The sequence below is a fragment of the Sus scrofa genome, chromosome 5, assembly GCF_000003025.6.
Source record: "Sus scrofa isolate TJ Tabasco breed Duroc chromosome 5, Sscrofa11.1, whole genome shotgun sequence".
NCBI lineage: Eukaryota > Metazoa > Chordata > Mammalia > Artiodactyla > Suidae > Sus > Sus scrofa.
In genome coordinates this window covers 26,435,845-26,458,268 of record NC_010447.5, presented here as the reverse complement: position 1 = coordinate 26,458,268, position 22,424 = coordinate 26,435,845, and the positions used below count along the sequence as shown (strand labels likewise).

At 37.7% G+C, this 22,424-nt stretch overlaps 1 protein-coding gene across 3 annotated transcripts in view; it reads left to right on the top strand.

Moving 5' to 3' along the window:
- The window catches only part of FAM19A2 (family with sequence similarity 19 member A2, C-C motif chemokine like), a 501,549-nt gene that overhangs the window by 435,249 nt on the left and 43,876 nt on the right, over positions 1-22,424 (top strand). For all 3 annotated transcript variants that reach the window (XM_021091913.1, XM_021091914.1, XM_021091915.1), the window contains 2 exons: positions 11,878-12,030; positions 13,093-13,217. In XM_021091913.1, coding sequence (XP_020947572.1) covers positions 11,878-12,030; positions 13,093-13,217 — 278 coding nt within the window. The remainder of the gene's footprint in view (positions 1-11,877; positions 12,031-13,092; positions 13,218-22,424) is intronic.

Below are 22,424 nucleotides of genomic sequence, written 5' to 3'. Positions count from 1 at the left end.
TAATTTTACAAAGATCTACCATAGTGGAATGTGTGTGTTTGTGTGTGTGTGTCAGGAAACAATCTAGCAAATAAGGGTCCCTCAAGATTACTCAAGGAAAAGATGCTAAAGATACCTAAGCTAAGATAGTAGAAGTGAAGTTGTAGAGGAGGGAGAGAAATGAGGGAGGTGTACACAAGGCAGAATGAGAAGAATTTGGTGAGAAAAGACATGGGGGGTTGATAGTGGAAGTGACATTGAATTAAAATTAAGAGGGCCGAGTACTAATCTGTGATCTTGAATTGGAATTATGTTTTCTAATGATCCATTTCTTTTTTTTGCAAAATGGCAAGGTAAGACTTTATTAGTCTTTAAGTCTCTAAAAATCAATGATTCACTCTTAGATATTTGCATCATACATAAATAGATTCAAGAGTTTAAGTAAGGTCACTATAATAATTACAGCTAACATTTATTCTTTATCCTATGTAAGTGTTGATATGAATGTTGACTCAATCGATCCTTGGTATAGCCCTTTATGGTAGGTGATAATGTAATTCCTGTTTTATAGAGGAGGAGTCAAGGCATGGAGGGGTAAAATAATTTTTTCAAATCACATCTTTTGTCTTCCATGTGTCATAATCCACTGGTGCTGCTGTAACAAAATACCAGAGACTAGGTGGCCTATAAGCAACAGACATGATGTATTTCTCAGTTCTGGAGGCTGGGCATCTGAGACCGGGGTGCCAGCACAGAGTGAGGGCCCTCTTCCAGATTTTAGACTTCCTATTTTATCCTCACATTGCAGAATGGGTGAACTAACTCTCTTTTATGAGCGCACTAAATCTAATCACCTTCCAAAGGTCCTACCTCTTCATACCATCCCCTTGGGCATTAGGTTTTTCAACATAAGAATTTAAGGGGGGGACACAAACATTCGGCCTATTGTATTGCTCTTTTTTTTTTTCACTGCATAATTGTTCTCATGAAACTCTTGAATTGTACCTGACTCCTTCCTAGGTCCATTACGAGGAATATAATTGCATATTAATTCACACTTGCTACTGTAACCTATATACTTCTAAATCTTATTGGTTTAACACAGCCTACATTTATCCCTTGTGCATGTGAATCCAGTTAGTACCAGGAGGTGGATCTCTCCTCATTCAGGGATGCAGGCTGACAGTGGCTCTTCGGGGTCACTTTTGGCACTGACATCTGTCTGAAAGAGGAAGAGAGAGACTGGCTGACAGAGTGGGAGCTTTTTATAGGCCTGGTCTTGGAGAAGTGTAACTGACTTCTGCTCCTATTGCATGTGTCACATGCAAGAGAGACTAGAAAATGTGATCAAGTTGTGTACTTGGGAGGAAAGGAGAGGGATGCATGCCCTTTTTTTTTTTTTTTTTTTAAATTACTGAAGTGAATTTATCACATCTGTAGTTGTATAATGATCATAACAATCCAATTTCACAAATTTCCATCCGATAACCCAAGCACATCCCCCCAGCCCCCCAAAGTGTCTCCTCCGGAGACCATAAGTTTTTCAATGTCTGTGAGTCAGCATCTGTTCTGCAAAGTTCAGTCTGTCCGCATGCCCTTTTTTTAAGGTAGGACTTGAAACTAGACCATCTGACTTCATACTCTTCACCCAACCACTGTGGTATATTACCTTTTGGACTTGACTGCTCTCATGGAATCAACAGTAATCAAACTATTTTGTAGCTAAAGCAAAGTGTGGATGCAGTGTATTATAGTGAATTGTACTGTGCAGTTAAAATTCATGGCTTCATACAGTAAGAACTATATCCAAAATATAAATTTCAGAAACTCTCTTCTCAGTTTCTCATTAAGTTCAGTGACTTAATGAAGTTAATTTGTCAGTTTGAAGCAATTAAAAAAAATCTGTTTTACTTCGACTTTCATTTTCTGATGGGTCTAATATATTGTACCCATTGTAATGAAACTTAATCATTTCATAAGCCATAGCATTTTGGAACTGGAAGGAACCTTTAAACTCTAAAATTAGTCTGCTTTTTTTCATTTTGCACATAAGAAACGAGACCCAGAGACCTTAATGACTGACTCAGCATGTCACTCTTCAGGGACAAAATCCCATCCTTCTTTTCATTGCTCTTTCTACTCACTGTGTGATTTTCCTCAAGAAGCACTTGGGCTGCACTGCCCTCCTTCCTAGGAACCCCGAGAGGAAGATTATTAATCATAAAGGAACAGTGTGACTCTCATAGAGTTTAGGAATTGTGGATGTTCTCGTTCTTCACCTTTTGGGGGTGGAAGTTGGGATGAATTAGGAGATCTACTTTTAAACATTTGCCTTTAGAAACATTGCAAAGAATATTACAGATCATCTCCCCCTCATAGCGATTAGCGATGGTCAGCTTTTGAAATGCCAGTTTTCACTATAAGGTGGATATAGAAATTGAGACTGTTGAGTTATGAATTTCCCATATCTCACTTGGAGGGTGAATACTTGTCTTTTGCTCCTAAAAGTAGGGGTAGAGAATACTTCTGATTGATAATTAGCTTTTGTAACTTTAATTAAAAAAGAAATTTCCAGAGTTCCCGTCATGGCGCAGTGGTTAACAAATCCAACTAGGAACCATGAGGTTGTGGGTTCGATCCCTGGCCTTGCTCAGTGGGTTAACAATCTGGCATTGCCATGAGCTGTGGTGTAGGTTGTAGACGCGGCTCAGATCCCACATGGCTGTGTGGCTCTGGCATAGGCCGGTGGCTACAGCTCCAGTTAGACCCCTAGCCTGGGAACCTCCATATGCCGCGGGGAGCGGCCCTAGAAAAGGCAAAAAAAAAAAAAAAGAAAAAAAGAAATTTCCTAGCCTGTGTATTTTTGGGTCCAAGAACAGACACATCATCAAATTGCCTCAGGACAAAAAGGGGCTCACTGAAACCTATTCAGTGAAATATTTCAGGAATTCAGGAAAAAATACAGGAAGACCTCAGGAAAGGCAGACACCAGGGCAGATGGTGGCACTACCTACCTTCTTATCTCTTTGCTCTTTCTGTGTCCCACTCCTACCCACCTCCTTTGAGCCCCTGCCGTCTCTCAACACCATGAGCCTTGCCCAAAGCTCTCCACACCTGACTCCTGATGCCAAATGACCCCTGGGTCGAAGTGCCATTTCCATGTAACTGTCCTCTGACTTTTAGTTCACATTTCTAGAGAAATGGATTTGATTGGTCCAGTTCCTCTTTTTCAGAGCAGGCCTTACAAGCAGAACTTGTTGGAGAGAGAGACCAGTGCTCCTTGAAGTTTGTCCTCCTCAGCATCACTTCTCATTTAAAACGTGGACACAGACGATGTTCTTGACTGAACTGAGGGGCCATGAGTCTAAAATTCTTCCAAGAGTGAAGCTTCTTCTGTTCTGCCTCTTTCTCTTAAAATAGACGCTGCTACATCCTCTGGCTGAGTTTGCTTTTGTTAATGGAGACTGCATGGTTATTGGAATTACTATCCTTTAGTGGCAATCACTTTTTCTCCAATAAGTTTGCTTTTTCTGTGTGAAACTGGAGCAGTCTTAGAAAACCAGCTCTGTAAAAATGTCATGAGCTTTTGATTACTTGCTCCCTGAGCATCTTGACTTCATAATTTCTGTGGACTTTTGAAATTTCATTGAGCTTTTTAAATGACCATTTCTTTTAATTAGATTGCCTCAGCATGAAAGTCTAAAAATATGCCCTATTTTTTTCATTCAAATGACTTAAAGTGAGAAATTAGCTGTCTCAAAGTTTTTGTTTCAGCACATTTTTTTTTCCATTCAGAGTGATTTACAGCAACCTAAATCCACTAACTAGCTTGCATTTCAGATGCCTATTGGTGCATGCAGGTGATGCTTTATTTCTGCTTAGAAGGTGTAATGCAGACTCTGGGGAGCTAGTCAAGCTGGGTAAAACTATTAAATAGAAGTGTATGTAGACAAACAAAATTTCAGAATCAATGAGACAAATCAGAATATAAATAAGAACTGAAATCTAATGGAGAGGAAACCAAGTAGGAACAAATTCACAACTCGATGCTAAATTTACTCTCTTCTGTACCTTGTGTCAGATTAATTTTTTTTAAATGCCCCTCGTGTCAACATGATTAAGTATATATATATAGATTTTTTAGAAATATGAAATTAGAACTTTTATAGAATATAGACCTTTCTCTAACAGCTCTATCTTTTTAAATCGATATGTTGTATCATTTTAATATTATGTTAATAATTAAAAAGAGCATTTAAGCAATGCTGTACAATTTAAAAGCAGGTTCACATACCTTATCTCATTTGGTCTTTATAAGGATTCTGTGGAGCCAATTTTGAGGTGAACATATACGTTCTTGGAAAGGTGAATGGACCTAAGCGTTCACTCAGGAATAGCATAGGTCAGGGTAGACCTGCAGTGAGGTATTTCAGTTCTGGAGCCCATATACTTTCGAGGCTACCAAGCATTGCAGGTAGGGGCCGTGAGACACTTGCTGCTCTCCTTTACATCATCTGGAACTGTAGTCTGCTGCACATGTGTGGAGCTCTACAGAAGAAGCATTGCATGATAGTGATTAAGATCATGTTTTCTGAAAGCCAACTGCCTTAATTCTCATCTCTGGTCTTGTCTCGTACTAGCTGTTTGACCTTGGGCAGCTTCCTTACCATTTCTGCAGGTCAGTTTCTTTGTCTGTAAATTGGGGATGAACATTGTTTCTTATTTAATGGTTGTTGAGATGATAAAATGGAATAAGGCTTGGCATACGGTGAATACTCTATAGGTGTTAGCAATTTCTACTATTCTTTAAATTGTTTCCAGAGTGAATGCATCATTCTTATGATACAGAATGTGATATGCCTAGCTTGGTGCTTTTATTAACCAAAGGCCAGCAACTACTACTCAAAGTAAATGATTTGCATAAATATTATTCTACTAGGAACCCATTTTTCATATTTATATATATATAGTTGGTTCATAGGTGATGAATAAAATGTGACCACATTAACTATATATAAACATGTGTATATAACTGTATTATATGTAACTATGTGTGTATATGTATGCATGTGTTTGTGTGTGTATATACATATATAATTTTTAAAAAACTTATGCATGGATACAAACCAAACACTATTTAATTCAGATTTTCTCCCTGTGGAGAAGGTAAAAAGCACTTTGAAACAAAGGTTTTTCTAAAATGCTGTTATAGGACTTATGCCAGAATATTCCAATCATTGTAATTTTGCAAAACATTTAAGAATCTTTTTTTTTTCTTTTTATGGCCACACCTGCAGCATATGGAAGTTCTCAGGCTAGGGGTGTAATCAAAGCTGCAGCTGCAGGCCTATGCCATGGCCACAGCAACGTCAGATCCAAGCCACATCTGTGACCAATGCTGCAGCTTATGACAACACCAGATTCTTAACCCACTGAGCCACAAGAGGAACTCCAACATTTAAGACTCTTAAGATATACTGAGTGTCCATTGTGGCTCAACAGTAACGGATCCAACTAGAATCCATGAGGATGCGTTCGATCCCTGCCCCCACTCAGTGGGTTAAGGATCCAGTGTTGCCCTGAGCTGCAGTGTAGCTCATAGATGTGGCTTGGATTCCATATTACTGTGGCTATGCTATAGCCTGGCAGTTGCACCTCTGATTCAACCCCTAGCCTGAGAACTTCCATATGCCACAGGTGCAGCCCTTAAAAAAAAAAAAAATAGAAAGAGAGAAAAGAATCTTAAGGTATGATTTGAGAGGCAGTCTTTTAAGGCCATGTTTAGAAAATAGGCCATATCCTATTTTCTAAATGAAACATAAGGGTAACAACCTTAGAAGGCAATAATTTGAGCTGGGCAAGACTTGGTATTCCTGTTTCCTTAATAATTAAACCTATGTGTTTCTAGAACCATTTTACAGAAATGTCAGAGACAACATTTTATGTTTATCACATCCAGGGAGGGAAAAACAGCAGAAAGTTGTGTTTTGCTGTTGCTTTGATTTATCTTTTGTGACTTGGGGATTGTGACATGAAGAATATTGTTTGTTTGTTCTTTTCTCCATTTAAGTCTTCTCCAGGGGGTCTTGCATCATTTTAGTATGATGCTAACTGATTGTCTGTGAAGCCTATTTTGTTAATTTGGAAAGCCCTAATAGTTGATTAGGTTAGTTTATCATGAGCTCTGTCTGACTCTGTGTAGAGAATTCTGGTAACTGCTTGAATTTTTTACAGTCTCATTAACCTTTTAAAGGAAAACCACAGGAATTAGTTTTACCTTCTTAAATTGCTTGTTTACCATTTATTAAATACATAGCACATACTGAGCAGTTTACATGAAAAATTGGTCTTTGTCTCTAAGAATTTGGTTATAGTAAGGAGTTAAGATACATAGCAAACAAATAAAAATACCTATGTGTATACATATGCTATGCTTAGGTGAACTAAATTATGCTAGAAGATTCCCTGTTTTGAGATGTCTTACTTATATTTACTGACATATATAAAAATATTGAAGAGTCAATATTCTCCCTACCCGTGCTTTCAACTTCTTTGCTCTTAGGATTATCCATCCATCCATTCACACACCCACATCCACCTACCTACGTACCTACCTATTATCTCTTCTATTTCAAAAAGAAATTATCCCACTCCCATTCCCCTACAAAAAGCTTTACAACTTCCATTTCAATAAGAAGAACAAAGGATGATAGAGATTCTTCACAAAATCTGATTTCTCCCAAGGAAACTTAACCTGTGTGGCTATGCATTTTATTCACAGGCAGTGCAGACAAAGGTCAGGGCAGCCTTAGGTCTATGAGGCTGGCTCTTCTGGGTCACCTTTTTTTATTAATCCCTTAACATTTAGTCCATGTTCTCTGAAGGCGCCTTGGCTCTCTCCTTCCCAGTGCACCTCTTACCCTTCAATTTACCATATGAGCCTCATTTCATCTCCATCCTCCTCAGAGAAAAAGAAGCACACTTTCTTCACCAGAGCTCCAGTATACTGAACTTAGCCAGCATAATTATCAAATTGTAAAATAACTCTTTACAATCATTTGAATTACATCAATTTCAAAATAACATTTTTTTGCTTATATACCTTCTGCACTGACTCGATAAGCTAGAATAATCCAGGCTTTGAGATATCATGCTTCACTGACTTATCCCCCAACAAAGGCATTTGGAAAAATATATTTTACTGAACAACCTAGGAAGCTATGGAAAGTACTGCTGTATAGTTGGGGTAGGCTGAGTTTTGTGGCAGTAACAAGCGACCCACCAAATCTGGGGGGCTTGTAACACCTTAAGGTTTCTTTCTTACTCACAGAGTCCATCATGGTTGATGGGGACTCTGTTTCATGTCTTTTCTTGGGGACTCAGGTTGACAGAGTCTCTGCTATCAAGAATGTAATTGGTTGCTCTGGCTGGTGGGGAGAAATCTGGTGAGCGACACCCTAGCTATTAAATTGTCCACTCAGACTGATATCCTTTGTTATTGCTCATAAGTTACTTTAGCTTTCATCTCCTTAGTCAAAGCAAGTCGCATCCCCACATCTAAATTTAATTAATGGGGTGGACCATTTTTCTTGTCAGACAAAGACATAAATCTTGACATTGGCATTGGGAGGGGGAACCAGAGGCAGATTTTTCACCTGTCCATTCTTTCCCAAGGTGTGATAAAATCTCCTTATAACAAAGATGATAAAATCGCTGTGGTAGATGCTGATATGGTAACACTTCTTGGGGGAGAGACCAGTGGAACCTCGCTGTGTGCTTCTGGCTGCTGCGGGTCTGTGGAAAAGAAAGCCCAGGCCCTGTCCAGCTCTCCCTGAATCTGTCTCAGCTCAGTGCTCTGGCCAGCAGGGTCACCATCTAAAGAAGCCCTAAAAGCCTTGTCTCTAACTTGGCTTCCATTCAAAGGCTTGCAGGACAAATCTCATTATGACTCACACCTCTGATTCTTTAAATCACTATCTGAGGCCCAGGCATCCCAAATAATCTATCATCAGACAGACGTTTATCTCCATTCTGCTCCGTAACCTCACCTTTTCATTCATTCCACTGTGTCCTCTACAGCTCACGGTGTGCATTGGCCAGCTCCTGCCAGGCAACCCTACTACTCCTTCCCAGTAAATCTACTCTTGGTCTTTGGAAGATACATTGAATATTTTTTTCTACTCAGACATCTCTCATATTTCACAGCAAAATGAGATGGAATCAGATATGACCTGCATCATCTTCTCACCATTTAATCCACTGACACCTCCCTGACTCTATTCTCATATCTCACCTTCAATTCTTGTTAAAATGGATTAAATGTCTCCACATCAATCCAGTGCCAACCCCTTATTTCCTTCTGAGAATGTTCTTTTTTTTAATTACCCACTTTCTCTCTTATATTGTCAGTTTCTCTTTCTACCGCATTATTCCAGCCAGCAAGCATGCTTTTATGGCATCCATTAAAACAAAAAACATTCCTTGACCCTTTGCTTCATTCCAGCTATCACTTCATTTCCTTCTTCCCTTCGCAGAAAAACTTCTTGGAAGAAATTTTTATAATTGCACAGTTTTATATCTCATTCCCTAATAAACTTACTTTAATCATGCTTTTATTTTTTATCGTGCCACTAAAATGATTTTTACGAAGATCAAATGCTAATTATTGTAGTTAAGACTTAGAAGAGTGTCTGCTGTAAGTTCTAAACAATGAAAAAATGCTAGTTAGAGATATTTGGTGATTTAGCCAAGGTCACATTGCTATTAGGAGGAGCTTAGATTTGAATCCTACTCTGGTTTTGGTGGCTATGTTTTTAACTTCTATATCATATATTTTTTTTAGTGGACAATTTAGCTTCATTTATTAAACCTTTCGGCAGCATTTGACGTAACTGATCAATACCTCCTCTTGAAACCTTTTATTCTTTGGTTTTCCATGCCTTTATCTCCTACTGTTTTTCTCTTAACCTCATGTGTTGCTCCTTATCAGTCTTTTTTTTTACTGTCTCCCCCATTCCAGATTTAAGTTTTGGACTATTGTTTCCCTACTTTTCTAATGGTAGCCTTTCCATGGTAATTTAGTCCAGTCTATGGCTTTGAATATCATCTATCAGCCAAGATCTCTTAAGTGTATATCTGCAGCCTAGATCTCTTCCCTAAGCGCCATTTCATAAATGTTGCTGGCTTTACATCTCAACTCAGATGTCTTAAAAGAATCTCCTTCAGCCTTAACACAGACAAAAGAGCACTACAGTACCTCTGACCCAACCCAACTTTTGCCAGACTCTCCTTTCTTGGGGCTCTTATGTCTTCCAGAACCACCAACTTCCAATTCCTCTGGACAAGGTTAGGAATAATCCTTAATTCCTCTTTCCTTTACAACTCACATACATTCCATTAGCAAAGGAAACAAACTCTATGCTGAAATATCCCTCATCTGCTACTTCTTCCCACCCTGTTGCTGTTAGTCTAGTCTAAGTTCTTCCCTTTATCACCTGAACCCCTGCAACCCCTTCATGACTGATCTCCCTGCGTCAACTCTTGCTTCCTTCAGCCCATCTCTGAGAGAAGCCTGAGAAAACTTCTAAAGCATTAGTGAGATGACAGCATCCCCCAACCCCCAAGGCTCTCCCTTGCAATGAGAGTAAAATCCATTGTCCTTGCCGTGGCACAGCAGCCCTACCCTGTCTTCCCACCTTTCTGACACACGGTCCTCAGCCTCTCAGTGTTGAACCACGCTGGTCCTCTTGGCATCCTGGGAACACACCACACACTTCTCCATGTTGGAACCTTGGCACTTACTGCTCCTTCTCTTTGGACAGCTCTTCCTTTTTAGCTCTTGACGATGGAGGCTTCCTTCTCATCACTCATATCTTCACTCAGGTTACCTCCTCAGAGATCTTCCCTGAGGTTCTCACAAAAACCTGTCTTCCCTCCCTGCCTGATTCCTTTCAGTCACATCACTGCATCTCCTTCAAGGGGCTAGAAAAATCTAATACTGTCTTACTTAATTTATTAACACCTGTTTTATTGTTTGTTTTCTCCATAGGAATATGCGCTCTTCAAGGGTAGGGTCTACAGTATTGCATCCCCAGTACTCAGAACCATGCCTAACGGGTGGTATCAACTTGATTACCGTGTGACTAAGTGAAAGCAGTATGTTGACTTGTATACTATTTTTTCTTCCTTTTTAGGGACACACCTGCCACATATAGAAGTTCCTGGCTAGGGGATGAATCAGAGCTGCAACTGCTGCTCTGCACCTCAGCCATAGCAATGTAGGATCTGAGCCGCATCTGCGACCTACACTGCAGCTCATGGCAATGCCGGGTCCTTAACCCACTGAGCGAAGCCAGGGATCATCATGGATACTAGTTGGGTTCTTAACCCGCTGAGCCACGACGAGAACTCGGACTGGTATACTGTTACCTAGAGAATTCAATAAATTAAAACAAATGGAATCATCCTTAGCTAAAATATTTTCTAGAGCACAAGAGGATAGGAACAGCAGTCTAGCTCTCAAATTTTTAGTTTTCATAGAGATAGCAGTTTGAATCACACACAGAGAAATCCCCATTTATCTCTATTGTGGCAGAAAAATCTTTGTGACATTAGAAATGGTATCTGATTCTTGAAAGTTCTTTTGAAGATTATGTATCAGAGTGGTATGTCACACCTGAGTTTCCTGGTCTCACGTGGAGGGATGGGGTGGACAATATGTGTGGTTTGTTTTCTCTTACAAGAGAAATCTAAGCAATCTGACCTGAGTTACCACTCAGTGGTTCCTCATTTCTAAGGGGATTGCATGATGGACTGACCTCATTTACAAAATGGGCTTCAATATGTTAACAACTTCAGATCTCCTACTTTTCTATTTAAACCTCTGTTTTTATATCACTCACGTGTTTTAAGGGTTGAGAAAGCATAATGTTTCAGCAAATGTTTGATTTTTAAGCTGCTTTTATTTTTAGCAGATGAAACTTTTGCCTTATTTCACAGTAGGGTTAATACTTTGAAGAAGAAATGCAAAGGAGGAAACCCCCCCCCCCCCGTCAAATGAAGGCAAACTTGAACCCTATCATAATATGATAAGTAAGGTCTAAAAATTTCAGTCACTCAGAAACAGCTCAGTAGCCTTCCTGCAAGGTTAACAAAATGGGTAAGGGAGCCTCCTGGTTTAGTGGACTGGGTTTTCCAGGCCAGACTTAAGTCCATCCAATTTTCGGCTGTGGTTGTTGTCATTTGGTGCCAGGTGTCCCCTTAGGCATAATTGAAAGGAATGATTTGTGGGTCCTGAGACTGGATAGGACTTTCGGGTAAATGGCAGCAATTTTAAAAATCAATTGATTATTTCATTTGCAGGGAAATTGGGTAGAAGGATGTGGGTTCCCAGCCTTGGCCTCCCTGCTTTCTGAAAAGAAGTTACCTACCTGGCCCTTACACTCACCCCTAGAAGAAGAATATAACAATTTCAACTCTATCCACTTTTTAAGGCTAACCTGAGCCTCAGGAGAGGGCATCTTTTCCAGGGGGTTACTTTACCTTGATTAACTTGTTGTACAAAAAGATGTAAGAAGAGGTTTAAAAATAGTTATATTCAGAAAAATACATTTTTAATGGCACTGTACATTGGCCCTATATTTCAGACTGTTGTAACAGCTCATTCTAATCTAGTCACTAATTGTTCCTGCTTCACCAAGCATTTACTGACAGAAATGGTCCTACTACATTTAGAAAAGAAATCAAATCTACATTATGGAGTCAGCATCATTGTATTTCTAGTTTCATGCATGGCGGATCCGTTATAGAGCTATATTTAATGTGCTTCTAATTAAAAAGAAGGGGGAAGTGTCCAAAGCTTTCTCAATGTTGTCTCATCTTTTGTTTTTGTTTGTGCAGCTCACCATGTTAAAACGGGCACTTGTGAGGTGGTGGCACTCCACAGATGCTGTAATAAGAACAAGATAGAAGAACGGTCACAAACAGTCAAGTGCTCCTGCTTCCCTGGGCAGGTGGCAGGCACCACACGGGCTGCTCCATCTTGTGTGGATGGTGAGGCTTCTTCCATTGCTTCTGGTGATAGTGCAGCTGGGGACTGCTTAGAAGAAGAATTCCACTGTGATACTGATGACTGGGGTCAATCCTGGAGGACTCACTATAAGCCATGTGGTTGATATGAGGTCATTTGGAGGGCATTTTGAAATTGAAAATCTGTTGGAAGGAGGTCTGAGACTGTATGCAGTTTTGTAGCAAAAGGCATCATAATGAGGTTACAAGTCCATGTGTTTCTTACTTTGATACCACAAAATATTGATTTGCCAGTGGAGGGCGTGTGTGTGTGTGTGTGTGTGTATATGTGTGTAAACTGGCAAAGAAAAGATGAAAATAGATGATTACATAGTATGAGTATCTAAACCCATGGATGGTTCTCAATAATGAAAAAATAAACACTACCTATGAGTGAATAGTTGTGGATAGAATTTATGTGAAATATTTTTGTAGCGATTCATCAAAATACTACTTTTTAATGGAAAATTCACCTAATTACAATGGGATATAAATATTTATATGGGTCTACATAATTGATTTTATCATAAGTAATAATTTAAGTGCTTATATTTTAACTGTACATTCCTCGTAATGATGGTTACTGACCACAGTAAAAAATAAAATGTTAAGTGCCTTCCTAATTTTAGTCTACCTGTAGGAAATATTACATTGATTCTAAAATACTGACTCTAAATGGGTTGTGGACTTATTTTCTTATGTGTTGAGGTAAATTAGCACATGCATACATCCACACAGTTCCTCTCCAAGACATTAGTTACCATGAAGCCTATATGTCTGCGTGAAAAATCCTTCCAAAAAATGTGTTTATAATTAACAATATGGCATTATACATTTAACATGAGATATACCTTCTTAAAAATCTTTTTAGTCAGAAAATATAGATTTATTCACTTTCAACCACAACAAAAAAAAGAAGCATGCTTCAAAACCCAATCAACCCAGTGGTGGGAAAAATAAATAGGTTTTGTTCCTTTTTAAATGTGCCCCCAGAGAATTAATAAGCTCAAATAGAAAATATTGAATTGGTTTTTCTATCTCCTGTAGCTTCAATAGTGGAACAGAAATGGTGGTGCCATATGCAACCGTGTCTTGAGGGAGAGGAATGTAAAGTTCTTCCAGATCGGAAAGGATGGAGCTGTTCCTCTGGGAATAAAGTGAAAACAACAAGGGTAAGTGGACAGCCAGTCTGGGAAGGAAAAAGTCTCTCAATTAATAGATCACGGAGCATGTGCAGTGACATCTTGGCGTGGTGGTGGTAGGAGGAGAAGGTATAGTTTTCCATAGTACATGTTTCCCATTTTCTCCCTAATTCATTTTTTTTATAGCACATTTTTATTTTCACTCAAAGTAACATCTTCTGTAGATTGCCATCAACTGCTGTGTTACCTAATACATAAATATTATTTGTTCCTTCATGAGATATTGACGGTAATGTGAACCCTCCTGAGGATGCGAGTTAAAGGTGACCCCACCCCCACCTCCCTCTGGAGGACATTAATCTGAATAAATTCTGAAGAAAGAGAATTGATGTATGACTCAATAAATATTTCCCAACTAAGATTCTTTCATTTTTTGAAAGTAATTATTTTGATCTCTCTGCTTTCTGGATCAATAAATAGCTTTCTCATGATTAAATTTGTAATCATTGCAATGGGTTACTGAGAGGAGTTTCCAAATCTCAGAGTCAATATAAAAAGAATGATCTTCAAACAATGATATATTTCAGCTTTGAAGGCCTGATTTCTGGGGGATAGGAGAGGAGTGAAAAATAATTGCTCTATTCTTTGATTTTCTAATTACCTCCATGGATATTCTGGACTGGCAGAGTTTAAATTCTTTGCAGAATTGGCAAATGAAAGTTTCTTCTTATTTTGCTTTTTGCTATGAGGGGAAAGATGACTATTGATTAGAGCTGGATAATTGGGGACTAGAACAGAATGTTTTATAAAAAGTAACATAAAATGAGAGACTTAATTTATAATGTTGTTTAACCCTTAGCAGTTTTCTTAACACCTTGTCTGGAGATATTCAAGAGGATTATTTTAAAATCCCATCAGGTGTATAATGTGGAGTAATATCTTTAACACATTGATTATTCTGACATACACAGAAGTAACCAAGGTTCTAATAAATAATAACTTTAGATTTTTTCAATAATTCATGCCTCTAACTCATTAGTTCAATGCTGACAAGCCTTTCCAATATCTGTGGAGTGCATGGTCAGTTACTTAGAACGATTGTATTATTCAGTTAGCATGTGATATAATCCATACTGATTTGTTAAAAACATTCTGGCAATATAAAATTTCCTTATAAGATTTTTATAGCATGAAAAATTTTTTTCCAAGCACTATTAATCCTTGATCTAAAATAGCACTCGTGGAAATTCCTGAAGATTTAATGTTCTGAGATAATTTTTTTAATAGTGAGTTTTTTACATCTAAATCATATGTTTTTATTATGTCAGTGGACATGAGGGAACTAACAGGTATTAGATACTTAAAACTTTAAAAATGTATTAGATTCTGAGCAATGTGCGTCATGTGAATTAGCTCATTTAATCCTATTAACATCCAAGAAAGCAATATTATTATCTCATTTTTAGAGCTGAGTAAACCAAAGCTTCAAAATATTAAGTGACTTCCCAAGGCCATAATAACTAATTACTGGGAAGGTAGGATTCAAATTATTTTCATTCCAGAACCTAATCTCTTAATTTATAGTTTGTACTATATTATTTAACTTATTAAGTAATAGTGATGAATGTTTTCTATAATTCTGTTCATAAGAGGTAGCCCTTTAAAAATATTATTAACTTTTAGGATCATTGGAATGAAAAGGTCAGGACCATGTGACCTAAATTCTCAATAATATATCATTTTAGAAGTGTTGTTGACTCCCTGCTGGGCCATATTCTCTATAGTCCAAACTTAAAATTGAGTCTCTGCTATACAAATTCTTTATAATGTAATTAAACAAGCTGGATGAGAGACTGAGAACTCGAGAGTAGGGAAGACCCATCCAGATCTCCTAGTTTGTTTTAGTTATAAGGTCTTATCCCATCCATAGTGGGCTGCCCTTCCTATTTTTCCTTCATCTCTTTTGCCCTGGATAACAGCTATTACTGGAAGACCTCTTTGAAGATGTTGTGGAGAGGATTCATGAAACAGTGGCTGTTAGTATTATTACTATTATTATTATTATTATTATTTGTCTTTTCAGGGTCGCACCTGTGGCATATGCAAGTTCCCAGGCTAGGGATCAAATTGGAGCTGCAGCTGCCAGCCTAAGCCACAGCCACAGCAACACCAGATCTAAGCCACATCTGCAACCTATACTGCAACTTGCAGCAATGCCAGATCCTTAACCTACTGAGCAAGACCAGGAATTGAACTCAACTCCTCATGGACACTATGTTAGGTTCTTAACCCACTGAGCCACAACAGGAACTCCATATTAAGGTATTTTTAAGATTTCTTCCAGTTCTGAGAGTCTGTGATTCTCATTTAAAAAGAAAAAAAATCATTCTATGTAAGAGAAGACAAGGCAGCTTGAGAAAAGGAACTTCTTGAGTACAATCAAAACAACTTAATACTATTTTTTCCTTCTCAAGGAAAAAGATTGCTGGTGAAAATGAAGCTACTTAGAATTTTCAACAAAAGGACTTTGGGAGTATGATGTCATTTCAAATGGCTGGGCAAAATGATGTTCAATTATGAATGTTAGTTTGGCTCACAAAACAATTTGGGTGATTTTCCCTGAGGCCCCAAAGAAGAAAAGTTTCCAAGGTCATCAGATTTTTATTGTCTCTCACCTCTATTGAAATAGTCCCAACAGTATAGGAGATAAGAAAAATTCATGGAATAGTTCTGGCACAATATCACTTTGCCCACAGTAGAAGTATCAGAGAGGGGTAGGTTCTGGCATACATAAAGAGCAGCAATATTATTGAGAAGATATTTGATCATTACGGTGGATCATTGGTATTATCGTCCACTTCTGGGTCTAGAATAAGGTGGCCATGGCTGTGGCGAGTCAAGAAGCCACTGAAGCCCTGATTTGGCAGGTCCAAGCCACAAATTGGAAAGTCTAGAAGTTAAGCAGGAAGAGGCTACAAAGTAACTAAAGAGCTGCCAGCAGCCAAAAGCCATTAGGTTTCCTTGTGCAAGATTTGCTAGTCTTGTATGATTATCACTGCCAGCAAAATGGCTTGAGAAATGATTAAAATTTGCAATAATGTACCCCCTCCCTTATAATCACCCATATCCAATCTGGAGTGCTCTGGTAAACCTAATGTTAGGAAAAAAGCAGTCAGCCAAAAACAGCAATGAGGCTTGTTTGGCTTCAGCAGAGATGCATGGTACTTTCCAGAACTGACTACCAATCAGGGGCTGGGTGAATTCCTCATTTAAGACTAATTTGGAACTTACATTGCACTTTCCATAAATGCTAATTATATCCCCCTTCTGTCTTTGTACAGATTTAGGAAGCTTATTATTCTAACCCATTTTCTATTTGTCCTAACAAGGGAAAAGGCACAGAATAGACAGCCCTTGTTAGAACATCAATATTTTGCATACATGTTCTTATAACCCCAAACATTTAATCTGGAGAGAAAGGGGGATGCAACATTTGTTTCCTGAACCCTACTTCTCACCTTAAAGGTGGAAACTTATGACTCCATATAACATCTGTACCCATCAACTGTATTACTTTAAAGAACACCAAGTTAAAAAGAAAAAAAAAAGTCATGAAAGCCTTTTTATTTCAAACTCACTTTCAAAGATAAATAATAAAGAACTCTTCAAAGAGTCATTAATAAAAGAATAGTCCTGCCAGTGTGAAAGAGCACATAATTATATGCTAATTATATAATACAAAATAGCAGGGGGGAAAGGTGCTATAGAGCTTGTAAGATTTGAGGAAAAAAATCTTTGATAACATTGTTGGAATCCTCAGAAAAAATAGACTGTGATTCATTTCTTTTAATGTTTTGATTCTCTTTTTCTGTGGAATATCTCCTAAAGGAAGTCACATTCTGCTTTTAGGATTTACAGCCCTTGGCCGTTGGTATGGACTCCAAACTCCAATGGTCATGCAGTTCTTATGTCTGGTTTTTATCTAAGGAAAGGTAAACTTGAGTTGATATTATGAAAGGTTTTATATTTTCATTAGAAATATTATTTTTATGAATCAGGAATCATTGATCTATGTACTTTCCATGTACTTAAGAAGACATTTTCTGAGTAATTTTTAACTAATGGGAGTTCTTTCATCTCTCTCCATTTACTAAAAGTGCCTTAAGCTGATAAAAAAACTGTAAATTTTTGGTTTTTTGTCTTTTCAGAGCTACAACCACAGCATACGGAAATTCCCAGACTAGGGGTCAAATCTGAGCTGTAGTTGCTGGCCTATGCCACAGCCACAGCAACACAGGATCTGAGCCATGTCTTTGACCTATGCCACAGATCAGGGCAATGCCGGATCCTTAACCCACTGTGCAAGGCCAGGGATCAAACCTTCATTCTCATGGATCCTAGTTAGGTTCATTAACTGCTGAACCAAGAAGGGGACTCAACTCATTGTAGTTTTGATTTGCATTTCTCTAATAATTAGTGACCATGAGCATCTTTTTCATGTGCTTTATTGGCCATCTGTCTTCTTTGGAAAAATGTCTGCTTGGACTTCTGACCATTTTTTAATTATATCTATATCTATAGATGTATAGATATATATAGATATAAAGCTGTATGAGATGTTTGTATATTTGGAAGATTAATCCTTTGCTGGTTGCTTTATTTGCAAATGCTTTCTCCCAGTATGTGGGTCATCTTTTCATTTTGTTTATGGTTTGCTTTGCTGTGCAAAAGCTTTTAAGTTTAATTAGGTCCTGTTTGCTTATTTTTGTTTATATTTTCATTACTCTAGGAGGTGGATCAAAAAAGACAGTGCTGCAATTTATTTAGTGTTTTGCCTATGTTTTCCTCTAAGAGTTTTATAGTAACTGGCTTTACATTTAGGTATTTAATCTATTTTGAGTTTATTTTTTGTGTATGGTGGTAGAGAGTGTTCCAGTTTCATTCTTTTGCATGTAGCTGCCAGTTTTCCCAGCACCATTTACTGCTGAGAATATCTTTTCTCCATTGTATAATTTTGCCTCCTTTTTCATAGATGAATTGACCATATATGTAGAGATTTGTTTCTGGGCTTTCTATGCTATTCCACTGATCTATTTTTCTGTTTTTGTGCAAGTACCATACTGTTTTGATGACTGCAGCATTGTAGTAAGTCTGATACCAGGGATTCCGATTCCTCCAGCTCCACTTTTCTTTCTTAAGATTGCTTTGTATATTTGGGGTCTTTTGTATTTTCCTATAAATTTAACAAATTTTCGTTTGTGTTCTGTGAAAAATGCCATTGGTAATTTAATAGGGATCGCACTGAATCTGGATTGCCTTGGGTAGTAAACTCATTTTGACAATGTTGATTCTTCCAATCCAAGAACATGGTATACCTTTCCATTTGTTTGTATCATCCTCAGTTTCCTTCATTAGTGTCTTACAGTTTTCAGAGTACAGGTCTTTTGTCTCCTTAAGTAGGTTTATTCCTAGGTATTTTATTTTCTTTGATTTGATGACAAATGAGATTGTTTCCTTAATATCTCTTTATGATTTTTTCATTGTTAGTATATAGGGATGCAAGAGATTTCTTTGTATTAATTGTGTATCCTGCAACTTGAGTGAATTCATTGATGAGCTCTATTAGTTTTCTGACAGCATCTTTAGAATTTTCTATGTATTTTCTGACAGCATCTTTAGAATTTTCTATGTATTTTCTATGTATTATGTATCAATTTTCATGTCATCTGCAAACAGCAACAGTTTTACTTTTTTTCCATTTTGGATTCCTTTTATTTATTTTTCTTCTCTTATTACAATGACTAGAACTTCCCAAACTATGTTGAATAAAAGTGGTGAAAGTAGACATTCTTGTCTTTTTCTTGATCTTAGCAGAAATACTTTTTAGTGTTTTCACTGCTGAGAATAATGTCAGCTGTGGGTTTATCATATACGGCTTTTATTATGTTAAATTAGGTTCCCTTTATGCCCACTTTCTGGAGAGTTTTTATCAGAAATGGGTGTTGAATTTTGTCAAAATATTTTTCTGCACCTATTGAGATGATCATAGGGTTTTTATTTTTAAGTTTGTTAATGTGGTGTATCATGCTGATTGATTTGCTTATATTAAAAAATCCTTGGATCCTTGGGATAAATCTCACTTGATCATAGCAAGATCCTTTTAATGTATAAGTTTGTTAATATTTTGTTGAGAATTTTTATATCTCTGTTCATAAATGATATTGCCTGTGATTTTCTTTCTTTTTTTGTGAGGTCTTTGTCTGGTTTTGGTATCAGAGTGATGGTGGCCTCATAGAATAAGCTTGGAAGTATTCCTTCCTCTGCAGTTTTTAAAAATAGTTTCAGGAGAATAGGCACCAACCCTTCTCTAAATGCATGACAGAATTCACCTGTGAAGCCATCTGGACCTGGACTTTTGTTTTTTGGAAAATTTCAAATTACAGTTTTAATTTCAGTGCTTGTGATTGGTCTATTTATATTTTCTATTCCTTCCTTTATCAGTCTTGAAGGTGGTATATTTATAATAATTTGTACATTTCTTCTAGGTTTTCCATTTTATTGGCATATAGTTGCTTGTAGTAGTCTCTTATGATCCTTTGTATTTCTGTGGTGTCAGTTTTAATTTCTCCTTTTTCACTTCTCATTTTATTGATCAAATATAAATGAGTTTTAATGGCATAAAATTTTATATTCTGTTGTATAATGCAATTAAAATCAACAAATATTAAGAATTTTCTTTACATAAATATCCTACAATAAGAATGCTCATATTGCAATCAAAGTAACAAAATCAAATATGAGAACATTTACTTAGTTCTTAAAGTGTGTTGGGCTCTATCCTAAATGCATTGCTGGTATTATCTTATTCAATTTCCCAACCACAACAGATACTAACTAGAGCACAAAGATAAATGGTATGAACCCTGCTCACCAGGAGTATGCCCTTGAATGCAGGAATGAATAGTATACAATTGCATTATTCTTTTGTTATCCATATGCAGACCACTAACAGTAAACATTGGAATCCCCGGTACATATAAATCAAGAGTAACATTGTTATAATAATGGGGATTGCATAAGCCTCTAGTTCAGCTTCCTCATCTGCAAAAAAAAAAAATGAGGATGTTGAGCTAGATTCAATTTCAAGTTGCTCTAACCAACATTTATTCTTTGATTCCATGTGCCAAGGACATTTAGAACTTCCTTTCCAGCTAAATTTATGAGACACTAATAACTAGCTAATCTAAGAAGATAAATAAGTGTTAGGTTTTTAATCTTCTCCCTCTAAGGGAGGAAAGAAATAGCATCTTAGGATGCTTTGCTGATTAAAACCTCAAGTCATCCCCTTCCAGATGCTGTTTGATTTTTATATCAAGGCTTCGTGACTGTTTCTTGTTGGTAGGTCTAAACAGTGTCAGGGTGTTATTCCAGGCCCCAGGCAAAGAAGAACAAAGCAAAAGAAAAAATGGTTCATTTTTTTCACCTTAAGGTGGTGAGAAAGGTCTCTTCTGCCTTGCAAAATGAACACAGACAGAGTAGTGTGGTCCTTTTCTGATCAGCCCTTTCCAACAGAGACATTCCCCATTCTTTGTCTTCATCTCACCTCTGGCCAGTTCCTAAAAGTCAGAGCATGATGACTTTTAGGGCTGCGGTTCTCAAATTATTTCGATGGTACCTAAATAAGAAATACATCGACGTTATGATCCAACATCCACTCATCAACTGACACACTCATACGCCCCACACTGAAAATTCTGGTTTGGGGGCTTTATTTCCTTCCTTTCTCCCTCCCTTCCTCCCTCTCTTCATCAACCCCATAAATTGATTTTATAACCTGCTAATATGTTACAACATGCAGTGAAATTCGCTACTTTAGAAGTAATATTTGATTGCCTCTGTCTGCTCTGTGGAAGTGATAGCCACTGCCAACCTGCAAAGATACAAACTACAGTTTTTAAGTCAATTCACCCTTTACATTTAAATTTTGCATATTTTTACTCAATGCTTGGTGATAAAAATTCCATAAGATCTTGTAAAATATAGATTTCATGGGAAAGAATGTGTATACTGTATATCTTTTCATTCAACAAGTATTTATTGTCTACTATTATCAGGTGCTATTCTAGGTTCTGGAGCACAGCACAGAAAAAAACAAACAAAAAAAGAGAGAGAGAGATGGTAATCCCTGGCCTCATACAGCCTGTATTCTAATAGGGCGTACTGGTTTTTCTATTGCTGCTTTAACAAACATAATGACTTAGCCAAAAATTTAGTGACTTGATACAATATCCATTTAAACCTGAGGGTCAGACCTCCGGGCACAGCACACCTCTGATGTTTCTTTGCTTTGGGTTTCACAAAGATGAAATCAAGGTTATGCCTCATCTTTTCACAACAGGGCTGTGTTTCTTTTCTGGAGGCTCTAAGGGAGAATCTCCTTCCTAGCCCATTCAGGATCCTGGTAGGATTTAGTTCCTCATGACTGTAGGCATGCAGTTCTATCTTCCCAGTAGCTAGAAGCCTCTCTCACCTCCATCAGAATTTCTGCCTTCTCCATCACCTGTCTCTTTCATCTTCAGGCCAGCCAGGGTACTCTGAGTCTTTCTCACATTTTGAAGCTCTCTGATCTCCCCTCCCTGCATCCTTCCTCCACCTTCTACTTTTGAAGCTCAAATGCTTACATTAGTTCCACCCAGATCCACCAGTCCAGGGTGATCACCCTCTTTTAAGGTTAGCTGATTAGCAGCTTTAATTATGCTGCAAAGTCCCTTCATGGCAGTACTTAGATGAGTGTTTATTTTAATACCTAGGGGACAGGAATATTGGTGCATCTTTACAGTTGTACCCACCAAATGGGGAGACAAAAAATTAGAATAAATGAGTAAATTTATAGTATATGTTAGATGGTAGTAGGTGCCATGGCGAATGGAGAGTGTTATGCCAAGGGAGCATGCTGTTTGGCTGAAATCTTAAAGGAGATGAAGGGATAGGCCATATGGTTATCATGAGGACATGCTATCTGGGTAAAGGAAAGGACAAGCACAAAGTTCCTGCCAAGGAAGCCACCCTGGGAATATCCTATTCAAGAGATAGCAGTGATGTTAGTATAGCTGGAGGAAGTGAGCAAGGGCAAGTGGTCAAATTTCAGGTAAGAAAGGTAATATTAGGCACATCGGGGTTGATTTGTCCCAAGCAAGTAGAATGAGGAAGTTGTCATTAGGTGAGTTGAAGAGAACT